The 17,756-nt window shown below is 35.7% G+C and overlaps 1 protein-coding gene across 1 annotated transcript in view; it reads left to right on the top strand.

The window, feature by feature from the left end:
• Positions 1-15,928, top strand: part of GPR26 (G protein-coupled receptor 26) — a 31,453-nt gene extending 15,525 nt beyond the window's left edge. The window contains exons 2-3 of the mRNA XM_026704977.2: positions 1,894-2,007; positions 15,098-15,928. Of these exons, the coding sequence (XP_026560762.1) occupies positions 1,894-2,007; positions 15,098-15,329 (346 nt within the window). The 3' untranslated portion in view covers positions 15,330-15,928. The remainder of the gene's footprint in view (positions 1-1,893; positions 2,008-15,097) is intronic.
• The last annotated feature ends 1,828 nt before the right edge of the window (positions 15,929-17,756 follow it).

The following is a 17,756-nucleotide window of genomic DNA, read 5'->3' as shown; positions in this document are numbered from 1 at the left end:
TGTGGGCTTATCCACACTGTTTGTTGCCTTGTTGCAAGAATACACCAGCAACTGTTACCAGAAGGTAGAAATGGAAAATAACACTCTGTATTCTACTTATCATAAAAATGATCTTCAGGTGGATTTTCTTGCCAAGCTTTTAAAAAACCATTTTTCCTTTATGTTGTTCTGAACAGTTCATTCTATTTTAACTATGGTGTTTTAGTATCTTTCAGGCCAACTCTTAGAGAAAGAAATATGTGCTTGAATAAGTCAACAGGTACTCTGATTTTTTAATGATTTTCTAGAATTTTCTTTTAACTATGGTATTCAAATAGTACAGTGGCTATGATCTTGCTGAACTTATTTGATGTTTCAAAAAGTCAGCAGATTTTTTTTGCTATTTTACTTTTCTTGACCTTGCTATATTTTGTTCTCACCCCTCCCCTTAAAAATAAGTCCAGGGCTGCGGTATTTCATTATGTCTTAAGATTTTTTTTTTTAAGGACAAATCATAATCATTATGTTACTTCAGCAATGCCGGAAAAGGGGGGAATTGGAACTATTAAAGAGCAACAGGGTAACTGGAAATAACTTTTTATTTAATAGTGATTGTTGCGCCTGTTTGTATATCCAGCTGATTTCATTTCTGTTGATGCTTTAACTTGAATTTATAAATACCAATATGCAAACTTAACATGGAGAGAGAGGCAGTCAGATTTATAAAAAGTATGTCCAGAAAGACCCATCAACCTGAAGTAAAAATGTAAACAATATAGCAAAGATAAGAGAGCTCACTGAAGAGGAATTGTCCAATGGGAGGACATAATGATCTCTGGTCAATTTGAAGATGGTCAATGCAGATATGTACATAATTACAGTCTTGAATTATTTATTGATTGATTTAAGAGACCACACTTGAAATACTGAATCCAGTTCTGGTCACCATGATATAAAAAGATGCTGAAACTCTAGAAAGAATGCACAGAAGAACATCAAAGATGATAAGATGAACAATGAACAATTGATGGAACTAGGTATCTCTAGTCTAACAAAGAGAAAGACTAGGGGTGATATGATTAATAGCCTTCCAGAATATGAGAGGCTGTCACAGAAAAGAGAGGATCAAACTATTTTCCAAAACACCTGAGTTCAGGAAAATGGGTGGAATATCATTAAAGGGGGATGCAAACTAGTACCAAGGAGAACTCTCCTGAGAGCAAGAACAATTCATCAATTGAATAGTTTACCCCAAGAAATTGTGGGTACTCCATCAGTGGAGATTTCAAGAAGAGATTGGGCAGCCGTGTGTCCAGAATTGTATAGTGTCGCCTGCTTGAGCAAAGGGTTGGACTTCTTCCAACTCTTGTTATACTCTGTTCTGAATGCTTTGTTAGTTCTTCATTCCTTACTCTTGTCTTGATATACCTTGGGTTTTTTTCTCATTTCACTCCAGACTTAAGAATACAAGTATATATTGCATAGTAGCCTTCAGATATTTTGCAGATTGTTATTGCCAATTCTTTTCTGCAAATCTGCAAGGTCCTGAAAGTTAAAAGTATGCAACCATATATAGATGTTATTGTATACGTATATATACACACATAAACACACACACACATATTCAAACTTTATGTTTCCAACATGAATATAAGCAACATGCGATAAATTAACTTTTGTCTATTTACGTAGGATCTACAAAAGTATAAATTATATTATAATATGATTTGTTACAGTTGAAATGTTTTATTTACATAACCTTTTATCAAGAAATATTATGATTCAGAAAAATAATTCTATATAATTTGAATGCCTCTTGGAAAAAAATGCATATTGAAATGGCTAAAGAAAAAATGTGGAAATGCAACCTCAGTTTATTGATTGATTTTCCTGTTTGTGTCAAATGCTGTACAGTGTAAGAGAGCGATGCCTAGAAGAGCAAAAGAGACGGAGACAACGAGCAACCAAGAAGATCAGTACATTTATTGGCACTTTTATACTTTGTTTTGCACCATATGTAATCACAAGGTAAGTTTTATGACACTTCAGTCCTTTCCAAAGATATACCCAATATTCAATTGGCAACATTCTGCTCAGGATTTTTATTGTTCACTGCACTAGTAAGTGTTGACAGCTTGCATTTTGTTTCTTGCATTACAAATAGTCCAATAAATGCTGTGAAGACTGGAATCAGATTCTCACAGAAGAAGATCAGAAAGATTTTAAAATGTTGACCATAAAATGCAACAACTCTTTTAAGCTCTGTAATGCATGAATATGAGTACACATTTATTTGTGTACAGATATTTCAAGCCATAGCAAACAATTTTAGGAAGATGTCATGTCATATATTTCCATGTTTATAGACCTGTATTTTATGATGTTCTTATCTGATAAAACTTAGTGTTTGGGCTGTATAACTTGGATATTTTCCTGACTCTCTCATCTTTCTTTGTTCCCTTCAGTTATTACTAATGACATATCTGCTCTGTGCCATGTTACAAATATATCACCATAAAAGAACATTTCAAGTGGCCCCCACATGGTGATTATTAGTAATAGTTCAACTTTATCACTGTGGAACCCCAAACAGGATTTATCACTGCTAAATATATTAAAAAAGATTAGAAAAATGTTTCTAGTAATAGTAACATAATAGCAGTGGTGGGCTGCAACTGGTTTAACAACCGGTTCTGTGAAAGAGAGAGAGAGAGAGCCTAACACGCTCATTGCGCATGCGCGCCGCTTTCAAAAACAGCAATTTGAAGCTCATCTACTTACTTTCTAGGGCAGCCCTGGTAGGTAGAACAGCTGAGGCATGAAAATCAGCTGTGCCACGTAAATCAGAAGAGTCAGAAAAAAGGAAATATGCAGGGGCAGGTGGACAGGGCCAGCTGACGGCTGGAACTAGTGGTTTACTAGAACTGGTCTGAACCAGCATCAGCCTACCACTGCATAATAGGGAGGGAGTATATGGCCCAAATATAGGGTAGTTCTTGCTTAGTGACTCCTGTTGGGACTGACAACTCTGTTGCTAAGGTTGATGATCACTAAATGGAAAAATCACATGACTATGACCAACTTATGACCTAACTTCCCATTTAGTCACTAAGCGAATTATCATGATTAAGCAAATCATGTGTCTGTAACTTATTATTTTACTTCTTCATTCTCCATTAAGTCTGCTTATCACAAGTGATTTCAGTATTTGTAAATGTGACAATTGGTTGCAAAGTTGTTTTTTTATATAGTGTTATAACTTTGAACAATCACTAGATCAGGCAGTTTGTAAGTGAGCACCGCTGGTGATGAAATTATTAATGAATAAGAGTGTACAGTTTAACTAACACAAGATCACAAAAATCTCAGTTCTGCCATGATTGTCAAAAAAGTTCACTGTTACTGCAAAATAAAGACTGAGGGGAAATCTATATTCAAAGACATCACTTAAATTGTTCGAATAGAACTAAATTGTTGAAATGTTGATTGCAGTACTTCAGAAACAGCACAAGAGGGAAAAAATCTGAAAGATTATGTTAGCTTTTATGAATATTTGGAATGTGTATATTTATCTTTAACAGAACAGTTGATGGAAAAAATGAGAAGATCTTGGCACACATATGAAACTTAAAGCAGTATGCATACTGATGTTAGTTTCCTGGTGCTAATACTTCATGCACATATGTCCAAACTGTAGGAGTTTATATCAAATACAGTTATTATCTTCTGCTTCTATATTTTGACTCATAAATTGAAATGTTTATCTGATACATGTAATAGCCCTTGTCCAGCTTGTCTTTAGAATAAATTATTTATTCAGCCTTGCTATCTCCATAGTGGTTTCAAATGTTTTTAGTGTCCAAAATATTCAGATATAATAGTCTGTGGCTACACCTATGGAGAATTCATACTTACACATTTGGAGACACTGACATTAGGTAGGCTGATTAAAACATTTTAAATCAAACTCCAAATATGAAAAGAAAACTTCTTTGGTTCCTGATAGATAAATCATTATATCAGTGGTTCCCAATCTTTTGGGCACAAGGGACAGGTTTTCGGGAGAAAGACTTTCCTGCGGACTTTACATGCTGCCTGCATCCTGCAGATGGAGCTTCACTTGTCTGTGTAGCATGGTTGCTGGCATACTGCGATGCAGTGCCAGTCCATGAACCAGGGGTTAGAGGTCCCTGCATTACATCATCTAGATTTATCTGACGCATTATATTAAAATAATTCTTTCTTACTTCCCCAGTCAATTCCAGAGACTAACAGTGATGTAACATTGCTTAGATCTTGGCAGTTGTGTTATGAGGTCCCAATACTGCTCTTCCCTTAAAAATATTTCATATTTGCATGAAATTAAAGGACTTACTAGGGGATCTAAGAATAGCATGTTGTAAATACATAGCTGGGTCTTCTTTTCTATCAATATAAGATGAATTTATCCTACTATTAGATCAGTGCTTGGAGAAAACAATGTATTGGGACAGAGCAATACATTGGGGAGAGGAAAGATAATGGATTAGTGTTGCAAAGTATTGGAATAAGAGATGGCTTCTCTTAGATTCTTCTCTGGAGAGTAGATGTATAATCAGATTTTTCATTTTTACGGTTATTTTCTCAAAAGACATAGTGCAGAATGACTATTTTTCATTGTAACATTTGATTTTTTTTGTTTGTTAATTTGTCAGTTGACATATTGATTGTGAAATATTATTTCATTACAGCTTGGATTCATGCCCATAGTGGTTAGTTTGGGGCATCAGGTAAACATAAATAGATGACCCATGAGTTGATAAATTAGATTAGGATGGATAGATGGATGAATATACCATTATGTAGCCGGACTATAAGATTGTTAAGAACAGCTTTAAAGTTGACTTATCTTCTGCCTGATCTTTATAAAGTATGTTTATAAAGTATAGATAGATAGGTGGCAGAGAGACAGAAAGAGAGAGAGTGATGAGAAAGAAAGACAGAGAGAGATGATAATAGATTCTGATAGATCAGGTAGATACTGTAAGTAGGAAGGTAAGTAGGTAAGGATAGATAGATAGATAGATAGATAGATAGATAGATAGATAGATAGATTCTGATGGATCATTTTAAAATGGAAAATATAATTTAATACTGTCTAAAATAAATAAATATATATATATCCAGTGAATTACAGGTGGTATTCAGCAGGTTCTGACCAGTTCTGGAGAACCGGTAGCAGAAATTTTGAGTAATTCGGAGAACCAGCAAATACCACCTCTGACTGGAGATTTTACAGTATCCTTCCCCTGCCATGCCCACCAAGCCACGCCCACAGAACTGGTAGTAAAATAAACTGAATCCCACCACTGTAGTAAATACATATATACATCCACCCATGAATTAGTGGTTTGCTTGACCTTTGCCATTTCTACGTAGCCACTGGAATAAATGTAAGACAGCTTTCTGTTCTTATAATTAAGGAACACTTAAGGCTCAAATGAGAATCAGGGATCAAAAAGCATCTGCTTTAAAGCAGTGCTCTGCTTGTGCCCCAAATATATTCTGAAACTGTTCTAAATCAGTCCTAGCCAATAGCATCTTGCAGGGGTTGACTATTGCCTATTTTAATTAGTAACTAATACTTGTTTCAAGCTTAGTTGTTTTCTGTAGGTATGTAACTTGTAATAGGCTAATACTTGAACCACCATATTATTTGATACCAATGTCAATTCATAAAATATTTCTCTGGTCTTGCAGAGTTGCCAACAGAAAGGGAGGGGGGAGTAGTGTAGCATCTGCAAAAATGAAACTGCATTCCATGGATGCTTTCATAGTGTTGTGGTTAGCCGGCAGCAGGTGCAGATGGCTGAGGAGAGCTATGACTCCGATGAGGGGCCAGGACCATCAGGGAGTGGACTGCTGCCTTCAGAGATTGTGGGGACTGGCAGCAGTGACGAGGAGGTTCCTGAGGAGCCTGTGCCAAGTGCACACGCACAAAGGATTACTCATAGGAAAGAGCAATTACAGCAGCACAGGCGACTCGGGAGTAAGGCTGCAAGGTAATGGCCCCTCCCTTAAGAGGATAAAAGCCAGGTTTGGAAAAGCATTCTTTGCAGACAGCAAAGAATTTCTTAGCTCAACTGGTGGACATCTTAGTTTGTGAATCTTGTAAATTAGTTCTTATCTCTGTGTTTTTGGCAGCCTTGACAAACATCTTGGCAAGGCTCTTTCTTGTTGGAGATAATTGTTGGAAAGCAGCCTTTTATCTGTAAAGGAACAGCATTCATGATTAAACCTTGAAAGGTGGGGGCTGCTGCCTTTGTGTTTGCTCTCTGGGAACCCGGTTGGGTCAGAACACATAGATAGTTTCCAGGCGACCAAAGTTTCTGCTGCACAAAATTCTAACTGGAGAGCATGCTTGATGACACTTGGTTATGGATGTGTCCCATTGGAGAATATGAATTATGATACACCCAGGGTTGGGGGAAAACCAGGGTCAAGGGTGACAATGAATGATGTGTCTCAGAGTCAGCTACACCCAGCAGCACCGGCATGTCTTCTCCTAATAAATCTTCTTTGAGCTTTGAAAATCAGGCCAGAGACATGATTTAAATGGGGCTCATTACTGGAGTCCTGACAACCAGTACTGATCAGTTAATGTTAAATGTGCTTAACTTTATCGAATATAATTACATTTAAATAACATTTAGGCTACCAGTACTGGAAAATGGTCACTGCAACTATTTTCCTGAGGGAGAATTGGTTTTATTCTTCTAAATATATGTCTCAGTTTTGTCTTATTGATGAATTGTTGATGTTCCATTATGTCACTGTCAATTCTTAGTAGCAATGTAGATTTTCTCCAGGATTTACTGTATGTTTACTGTACATTTTAAAAAAAAATATTTATGTTCTTTTAATCCTAATTATGTATTGGGAAGTTGCATGTCATCCAAAATTCCCTGACTGGAGTGATCTGCAATTTCTGAAAATATATAAACAAACAACTTTGTTTATACAGTATTCATACAGTTGAGTATCTGTTAATACCATATTGCAATATTTTGCTAGTCTTATTTTTGTCTTCTCTTTTATGTTGTATCCAATGGATGGAAAATATAACAGATATATGCTGACTGTTTAAATGCTTTTTTAGAAGGAAAGATTAATGGCAATTGATCTGCCAGTAAGTTCAAGGACTCCTTTCTATAAAGAGACCACGATACCTAATGCCGGTTGTAAAAAACATAGATATAATGCGGAAGTATTAGAAATAACTATCTAATGTAGAATTAGAAGAGAAACAACAGAATGTGTGCTGAGGAAGGATAGCAATCAATAGTCTTTTTTAAAACAACCTACGGATCTTTTTGGATATCTGTTACTAGTAGTACTAATAACAGATAGTAGCAGTGGCAGAAGGAGGAGGAGGAAGAGGAGGAGGAGGAGGAGGAGGAGGAAGAAGAAAAAGAAAGAGTACATTTGGATGATCTTGTGTTTGGATGCACAACAGAACTGACAGATTAGAATGGATACTTCTTAAGGATAAAAATAATGTATCACTATCATAGAGAAAGTCAATGGTATTATCAAACATTTGTCAAGTTTACATAGCAGCTTCTACAGATGCCTAACTCCAACTCCAACTCCTTTCTTGGAGATGGTTCCCAATTATTGCTCCTTTCTAAATAAAATAAACATGGCCAACCGAAGAGCAGGTCTCCCACTCTGCCTTTTTCAGATGCTCAAAGAAAAAAAGACATAGATAGACCACTTAGAAGACTATTGAGAATATTTTGTTCAACACTTCCCCATGCCAGTATCTAATACTTAACGATATAGCAGAAAGAAAGAAAAGGCAGGATTTATTGGGACCTCTTTTTTGCAGAGTAGAAATCAATGGCTAATTTCTCCAAAATTGCCTAGTAGTTTAAACACTCAGCAAACAAAAAAGCATATGATGGTTTCAAAAAAATCATTAGAAAAACAACTGGAAAAAATAATTGGATCAACTACTGCAAAAAAATAGTTGATAGTTTTTTAATGTCATAGTAATAACCATTGATCTATTCTTTTAAAGACCCAACAACAAGGATATAAGGAAGCTTGATTCTTTTTTTAAATAAAAGTTTTATTTAAGTTTTCCAAAACATAAATACAAATAAAATATCTTTTTTTGAGAACAGCATGACCCCGGGTTATCACTTCTCCATACAGACATAAACTCAATACTCAAACTCAATATTTATCTTATACATTCTAATCCATAACTTATAACTATTTTCACAATTTTTTCAATAGCTTTTTCCTTTCTTTATTTCCTATAGCCTTATTTTAAATTATCTCATTCCTTTCTTAATTCAATTATATATCTTTTTCTAATTTTTAAAATCTTTCAATGTTTTTATACTTTCGTGTGTCCTGTTTACAATTTCATATTATCTTTTCTCATAAAACAAATTTTCACCAGTAATTACTAGACTGGAGTGTAACACCTTGTTTAAAAATTTAAGTTACACCTTTACAGATAACATTCATTTTCAAGTACAGTTCTGCCATTAATATTAATAACAATATTTTACATTTCTATTTCTTTTAACAAACATTACCTAGTAATATCAGTTGTCTTTCACTTTAATCATCTATATTTCATATTTTACTTATTACTGTCTTTAAATAAAAAACAAAACAATAGTTATTAACAGTAGTCAATCAAATTATTATTCTTATTCAAATTCATCTTGTCAACTGATAAAAATCTTCCATGTTTCTGTTCAGTTTTTTTAAACATTCTTTTTAAATCATTGAGAGCCTTATTCTCTTTACAAACAAATATTCCACTACACATCAATAGAAATTTTTTCTATCACTTCAATCAGCTAACATATTTTCTAACCCTTTTCTATTTCTAATATAAAAATGCTATCCCATGCACCATTGCAGTATCCTCTCCTTAAGTTAAATTTTAACCATTGTCTCTGTGTCTTTTAAATAGGTTTATACCTTTAATTCTTGTACGCTTTTCCTGTACCTTTATATCTTGTTTCTGTCCTTTGTAGCTTCTTTTCCTTTCCCTCTTCCCTCTCTTCTTCTCCCTCTCCTTTTTATTCCCTTTTCTATCTGATTCTCCCTTCTGTGATCCTCCCTTCTGCTTCTGCCTGATATTATGATTGCTTTTCATATTACTCTTTTTTTGGTTTTTGCTTCAATGCTTAAATTTTTAACTCCCTTTCCCCACTTTCCCTTTTTTACTCCACTTAAAGTTACTTGGTCATTAAAGATGGCTTCTCCTTTATCCTGCCCTTCTTGTTCTGCCAGTGTTTCTTGTTGTTTTTCATAGTTCAAAATCTCCATTTCTAAAAATTGAAATATGAAGCCAAAAGATTCTCTTCCCTCTTGTGCTTCTTCTTTTTGTTCTTTAAGTCTCATTTTTAACTCTTCAAGGAGTGATGCCATTTTAAAAAAATTTAAACAACCCCCAATTGTTTCATTAGGATCCACCATCCAAAATTCCAGGAATCATCCAATAATCCAAAACTGTTTCTTGCTTCTTTTCTCACTTTCTCTTTCCAGGGGCCTTCTTATCTTGTAACAAAATTTCATCTGCAATGTATCCTTTGCAAGCCTTGTTAAAATTCCACTATTGATTTCTTTAAGTTCCAGGAGGTCTCCTCCATTTTCCAGATTCCACCCTCTTGTTTCCTTTTTTCCCTCTTCAGCTTTCTTTCTTTTTTTAAGAAAATTTTTAAATTATCCAAGAATCTATATCCCTTTGACACTTTATTTTCAGCTAGAAATAGCCTATTAATGTCAAAGTGGATTAGTATCAATTTCTTAATCAAATTGCTTTTTCTTAATGTTCCAAGTCAATTAAAACTGTCAATATGAAAGGAAAAAAAGCCAATTCCATTTCCTTTCTTTTTCACTGATTAACATCTTTTTTAGGAATAGTATTAGTCTTTAAAATTCAGGTTCCAGGTACCTTAAATAGATGTTCTCCATTCAACCCACTCAGTCAAACTTTCTCCTTTAAACTTCCTCCTGCACAATCTTGTCTGGTCGGGTTCTTCTTTGATGTGGCCATTTCTGACCACTGCTGCAACCCCCTTTGGGAAAGGGAGTAATGGCCAGCTGAGGAGGAGAGATGTGGCTTTCCTCAACCCCGCTGATGGCTCCCCCTTCTTCACCACCTCTACAGGGTGGCTTCAGCCTGTATCTGGGTGGCTCGGGGCGCTCCAGCAGCGAGCACAGATCAAAACCACGCACAATCGCGGATTTCAGTCCATCGCTGAAGAAGCCCAAACTGGAAGTCATCTGTCATTGATTTAAACTATATATATATCCTAAAAATTCATGTGGTATCTACTTTTTTTGGACCAGTTCTATGAATATATTAATATTTATATGATAAAGGAGAGTATGTTTAATACAGTTACAGTTTGGGGTAGTGATTAAGGAACCTAACTAGAAACTGGGAAACTGATTTAATCCCACCTTAGTCACGGAAGCAAGCTGGGTGACCTAGGGCCGGTTACTCTCCCTCAGCCCAATTCAGCTTACAGGATTTCCCTATTTATGAGGAAAACAAGAAAAAGAAGAAGTGTTAAGTATGTTTTCAGATGGATGGATGGATGGATGGATGGATGGATGGATGGATGGATGAAAGAGAGAAAAAGAGAGAGAGAGACCACCAGATTGTCTCGCTATATAACTAATATATACTGTAGTTAGCAGTTTCTAAATTTGCTAAAATATTTTCTCCTTGTAGAAATCAAGAATGTGAGGGAATTAAACTCTCTCTGGCTCTGATGAATACCCAATACAAATATCTTTTTGAAATACTGAAACCAGTCAAATTTGTAACCCTTTGTCTGGATCAAGAAATGGTCTAGACCAGTATGTTTCAACCTTGTCTTCAACTCCCAGCATTCTGGAAAATTGAAGTCTACACAACTTAAAATTCCTAAGGTTGAGACACTCTGATCTAGACTCAGAAAGGCACAATCACATAATGATAATAGCTACTGCCTATAATTTCTCTCTTAGAATAATGGCTTAAAGTTATCTTTTGATGTCTTCTTGATGTAGCTTATATAGTCTTTTATTACTCCCACCCAAAAAGGGGGAGGGAATTAAACCCAGGCTTTTAAAGTTCAAGTCATAATTGCATCTAAAACACTTACTTGATTTCCTAACAGAAAAAAAATTGCCAAGCTCTGTAAAGGTCATAATTAATTATTTTCAATATGCATTGAAAGGTTTATTTCAGTGTGCATGGAATGAATCCCAGTGGCTCATATCTATTTTTTCAAAGCTACATATAGATTAAAGATCAATCAATTAACATTAGTGTATGAATTATATTTTTCCTATAGTGAACTACTTTAGCTTTATCTCTACATTCTCTTGTTGCTTCTCTTTGACAACAATACTGTAAAACCTTCTGAATATTGGAAAATCCAAAATGGCTTGTGTACATTTCAATATTTTTAATGGAGATCTTACAGATAAGAGTGGGACTTACTGTGTGTGATAGAAAACCCTGAAACTGACAGTTTGACAGAAATTAATTATAAGAAAGTGGAACTAATTGTTCACTTGAAGGTAATATATGCTGCAGCTTTTCAATGATACCATTATATTGTACTCATAAATATTCTTGGTGTATTGGTTCATTATAGTTTACCTCTACAGATGCAATTGTGAGCATATTCTTTGACTGCACAGGTAAAGTTCTCTATGAAGGGAAATTTCCAAAAGATTTAATGAACCCATCCAAAGGTGCTTTTTCAAGAGGCAACTGGACTTCTGGTTTTTCTTTGAAGATGTTTCACTTCTCATCCATGAAGCTGGTTGGATGGTGGGGAATGGAAGTATTTATACTCCTTGCAGACAACTGGTCATTTTTGTTCTTTTAGACAGTTGTTGAGGCCACCTGGAGATTCAAAAGTGTGGCCTTTGTCTTTTAAATGTAGAGCAATAAAGGCCATACAGATAAACCTCCAGGTGGCCTCTATGATTCTCTAAAAGAATACAAATGACCAGCTGTCTACAAGGACTACAAATCCTTCCATCTCCCACCATCCACTCAGAGCTGATGAAGCTTCTTGGAGGAGAAGCGAAACATTTTCAAAGAAAAATAAGAAAGTCCAGTTACCTCTTGAAAAAGTACCTTTGGGACAGCCATGATCTGGATGAATGAGAATGTCCACCGATATATACTGACAGTGGGGGAGACAATAAGATAGAGACCAATGTGCTTTCCTTTTGTCCTTGAGATGAAAAAAAGTATGTTGATCTCGGGAGTGAGACTAGTAGAATCATGATATTTACATCAAGGCAGCAAACTTCTGTTTCTGCTATTATTATCACTCATTCTTTGATGACAGAGTTCAGTGGGGGTGGGGAATGGGAGCTTGAGAACTTTTCCTGTCTCAAAAACCAGACTCTCCAACTCATAAATTTAGTGTGTGCATTTAACCAGAAAGAGCATCAACCAAAAAAGAGCAAATAATGAGGTTCCATCTGGATGGAAACTCATAACAAATGCCTCAGTGGAGTAGGGAGGAATTTGCTTTTCTTTGAAGTTACCATTCCCAGCACACTTTCTTCCACTATCTCCTTGTATTTTTCTACTGCATTTCCTCTTAGGATTAGGCTAGAGCCAATGTCTTCATTTCAGCTAGAGGGAAAAAAGGGAGATAGCTCATGTTAAAATTTATTTTTCTTCCTGCCCCTCTCAAAAGGGAACAGTAATTTAACAAGTTTATGTTTACTCTATTAGCCAAAACAGTGCTCTGTGGGTAGGGGAAGAAATCCTGAAGCAGGCCAGATCATTGACCTTCCATAAATTTTTTTCAGTGTGCAACATGGAATGTTTGCATAGAAGAATTTTCTATTTTGTGACGAAATACACCAGTTTCAAGATAAGATCCCCTTGACTTGGCTTCAACCTGCTTCATGAATGGGCCATTAGCAAGATGGATGCTATGTTGTGCAGACATATCCTCAGCACATGATATAGTCTCTCAACCAGGCAAGAAAGCTTTTGGTGAACTCAGGATCCTGTTTGATCTCTCTTCCCCTCACACTCATTTTCATGGGAAATTACACTCAGGAAATGCACCAGGCCAGCCAGTATTTAAAAGGGGTGTGTGTGTGTGTGTGTGTGTGTGTGTGTGTGTGTAATTTATGTAGGAAATATTTGGTTAAAACTAACAAATATTGAGCATTTATCATCGCTCATTGAAATTGTGCAAATAATCTGTCCACAACCAAAGAATTCAACATATTTTCTGATCAGTATAATTTCCCACAGAAGATTCTGTGGGAATTATAGTCAAAATGCAAAAGACTCTTGTTATTTCAAAAATTTTAGTGACATAGTTTTTATTTCTGCTTCATATTAAGAAAAGTCTAGAAGTTTAGAGCTCATTCTGAGTTAACCATCTTGTTTTTCACTCTTCTTTACTGAATAATGGTGTCAGGAATCAGGGATCTTCTTGTCCCGGCAAAGATTTCCTTACTATAAAAACTCTCAGACTTTCAATTCCCACTCCCGAGTCATATGACAACCTCAGAGTCTATAGCAGGGCCATGAGGTCATGCTATCAGGTTTTAATTAAAAAAACTGGGGGGTGGGGTGTTTGTGGGGAGGTTCTGCAAAGAACCTAGGACAGGTACTGTGCAAAGTAGCTACCTTTGGGGTATCTCTCATGTTTTTATAAAGGAGCTCCTGGCAGCTTGTAAGAGATGTGGGTATTAAGTTGCTTGGTATGTATGCTTTTTTATGTGATGCTTTTAAACCTGTTTGCTTGAGATAATAATAAAGCTTGAAATTCCTTTATTTACTGGAGCATTAATTAATCACTCACTCATCACTGCCCTGACATACACTCCTTGCACAATCTTTAACAACCCCCGGGGATGCTTTATTTCTCTACTATAATTCTATCTGCTGTATAGACATTCTGCAATCCATCTGATGGTCTCCAAGAAAAAAAAACATTTTTCTTGACTTATGTTGAGAAATATACGTTTATGTTGATTTATCTACTTTCCTCAGACCAGCCATCATTTATTCAATGGAAAAGAGAGATAGTCTTGTCATTATCTTACTGATCACCCAGTTAGCATTAGGAAGGTTATGGTAGGGAGATATAGCCCGCTTCTTTGTCCAACAATAGCAATAGCACTTAGACTTATATACTGCTTCATAGTGCTTTACAGCCCTCTCTAAGCAGTTTTACAGAGTCAGCATATTGCCCCCAACAACATGGGGATGGAAGGCTGAGAGATCTCGAAAGGATGGAAGGCTGAGAGAGTCAACATTGAGCGTGGTGGGATTTGAACTGCCAAATTACAGGCAGCTGATAGTCAGCAGAAGTGGCCTGCAGTAACAATGCTGACCCCCCCAAAAAATCATGCCTATTAAAAAATATCTGTTGGAAAAGAAGTCTGCAATCAAGCCTCTTCTCTGCAGATCAGTTGAAAGTGTCTCCACTAATTCCATAAATGCAATTGATTTAATATAGTTTCAAGAATGAGATCCCCACCTCATTTTGATAGGTATGTGGTGTATTTCTTAGACACTGTATGCACATTGACTGGAGAACACGCACAAACTAAGTGGCAGTTTTATGTATTTTCAGTAATAGTTTCTTTCTTTCTTATGCCATCACTCTGCTAAACAATTCCCTCAACACTGTTCAACTATTACAAAGTCTGCACTACTATTACTGTTTATCTTCTCATTAGTCCTTATCACCCATCCCATCCCACGTGCGACTGTATGACTGTAACTTTCTCGCTTGTATCCTTATGGTTTATATTGACTATTTCCTAGTATGATTTGATTGCTTATTGTACTCTATGACTATCATTAAGTGTTTTACCTTATGATTCTTGATCAATGTATCTTTACTTTTATGTATACTGAGAGTATTTGCATCAGACAAATTTCTTGTGTGTCCAACTACACTTGGCCAAAAAATAATTCTATTCTATTCTAAATTTCCCAGAGATTATAAATTTGGTAGAGATGGAGTTATTGAATGATATTTTAATATAGATCATTCAAATGTTTGATATGTTTATCTGACACTAATTTTTCTTTCTTTGTCTTTTTTCTTGGCAGATTAGTAGAATTGTCATCAATAGTTCCCATCAATGCTCACTGGGGAGTTATTTCCAAGTGTCTGGCCTATAGTAAAGCTGTTTCAGATCCCTTTGTTTATTCTTTGTTACGACATCAGTACAAGAAAACGTGGAAAGACATAATAAACAAGATGCTGAAAAGAGGCTCAATAAATTCATCAGCTCTCACAAGTGAATCACAAAGTCGAAATTTTTTGCAAGGGAACGAATGAAGAGGGCAGAACTATTTTTGAAAATGTAGCATAATACTGGTGGACAAAAGCTGAGGAATGATAGGCGGACATCTCTGGGATCATCAGCTGACAATATTTCAGAAAGCCTGCCTGTTAAGTGTTTGTCAATGTAGGTAATTAATTTTAAAGCAAAGTTGGATGCCTTTTAATTCTGCTATACAACATAACCTACAAGATCTCCTTCAGCTTCATGAAATATGTCCATCCATATCCGCAAAGACATAATCTTGTCTTTATTTAAACATGGATTTGGTATGGATTAGAGAATAAAGGATGGTGCTTACATACCTACTATCCCTTTGAAACAGAAAAACACTGGAGAACCTTGTGACACTTTTGATATGTGATGGCAAATTGACACCTGCTAAAATGTGATTACATAAACTACATGATCTATTATAAATAGACATAACTATTCTTCCTAAGATATGGCCATATGAGGTCATACTTAATTGCACATAAACCTGTTGGGTGAGGATCAGGGCATCTCATCTATACATTCTTAGTTTGAGGTACTGCTTTCTTTATGTACAAATACAAGAAATGTACTACTATTGGTCCAGGACTCTGCTCACATTTTTAAAGTGATGCTCATGCCCCTTTACACACTAAAGCATTTTCACACATCAAAATGGGGATATTATGTAGATTTCAAGTATTAACTACACTGCTTCACTATTTTCAGTCAAAGCTGTAGAAGCTTTCATGGCCCACCATCTCAGTGGTTGAGAAGAACCACCATTGTATGAGATAATATATTCTGCAATCTGCATGTGTCCATTGGAGGACAGGTTTAGTCTTTTCCTTCTGGACTTTCTCAGTCGTGTGCTACACTGACATCCCACAAGAGTGGAAGCTGTTTCACCTAAATTGTTTCCATATTGCTATTGTTTTCTGACTGTGAAAAAAATACCTAAAGTGTTTTGCATTAATGTGAGTCTGCAGTACACTGGCTAAATACAGACTGCTGGCAGTCTAGAATGTAATCTTCACAATAAGAGTCATTGTGGACATTGTGTTCTGTCTGGTCCTGAAGCCCTGACTGACAGCTTCAAGAGGTGTATACAGAAATGTTGTACAGGACTCCTTTGTCAGTGCTCAGAACTGGATCAAAACGTTTGCAGTTTGCACGGATTCCATACAGACAGTTCTATGCGCTCATTGTATTTGTTTATGAAAATATTTATGTTAAAAACAATGTATGAAAAAATAAGTGTTTAAGTCTGAAACTACCATCAAGTGAATCTGAACAGCGTTAGACATTTCTTTCCAGTAACTGGAATGCTTAAACCGGAAGAAACATTGGGAATTTATTAGCGCTAAATTTTCAGCATAATAATAAGAAAACATTCAGACTGAGTAATACTAAATGAAAGGATATATTGTTCAGACTTCTGTTGATTCTTTTCTTTCCTCTTTTATGAGCTATGTTGGGATGGGCTTAAAGAGTGGAATTCTACTGATATTGAATCCCCCTCATTTACTGGTATTCCATCTGTACCCAGTGTACTGTTTGTGCCCATTGATCCACATCAAAAAATTTTTTCACAAATTTATGAAATAAAATTGCCACATCTAAAACAGACCCTTTCTCACTTTTCTGTACAATTGTATTTAAAACTAGCAGCCATTCAACAGATATTCTAGAATATGTAATTCTTATTTTAATATATAGGAATTCAGGCTTAGCTTTCTATCGCACCTGCTGGTTTTCTTCTTTGCGAGGGTGTGTGTGTGTGCCTTGATAATTGGGTTTGAAAAGGAGGAAATAGTTGGATCTTAGAATTATAATTGCAAGAAAATGGTCTCTTAGGTAAAAAATAAAAACACTCTATTTGGGGCAATAGAAAGTATGGATACTTTGAATAAGGAATTCTCCAACAGGTATATAACAGCAACAATTTTCTCCCTTCTTTTTTCTTTGTGCCTATATATATAAGAAAGGGAGGGAGGGAAGAAGATAGATTTATGCTAAGTGGCTCTTTTATTTAAATGAGGAAAGGGTGTGAAATAAAAAAACTATCAGCTTTGATTAAAAAATATGCCCTCTGAGAATTTCAGCTATATTTAGAATCATAAAAAAGAAATGTTGTTTATTATCTGAAGTTGCATCTCTCTCTTCCCACCCTCTCTCCCCCTCCCTCCCTCCTTCCCCCCTCTCCTCTTTACAAGTGCCCACACACCAAAGGAATACTATACTTTTACATATTAATGTGACACCCACACCCACCCAGAATTGGGACATCTAAATAACTTTCATTGAAAAATTACCATGTATTTGTCCTCAATGTATCATTCAAAAGACAAACCTTCCTGGTTTTACATCTTTTGCAAAAGTCATTCCTCAAAAACACTTTTGCATACATGCTTTCCCCTATTTAAATACACTTCAAGCTTTCAAAAAAT

The sequence above is a fragment of the Pseudonaja textilis genome, chromosome 4, assembly GCF_049901715.1.
Source record: "Pseudonaja textilis isolate UNSWEBS1 chromosome 4, rPseTex1.2, whole genome shotgun sequence".
NCBI classification, from domain to species: Eukaryota; Metazoa; Chordata; class Lepidosauria; order Squamata; family Elapidae; genus Pseudonaja; species Pseudonaja textilis.
This window is presented reverse-complemented; position numbering and strand designations above follow the sequence as displayed.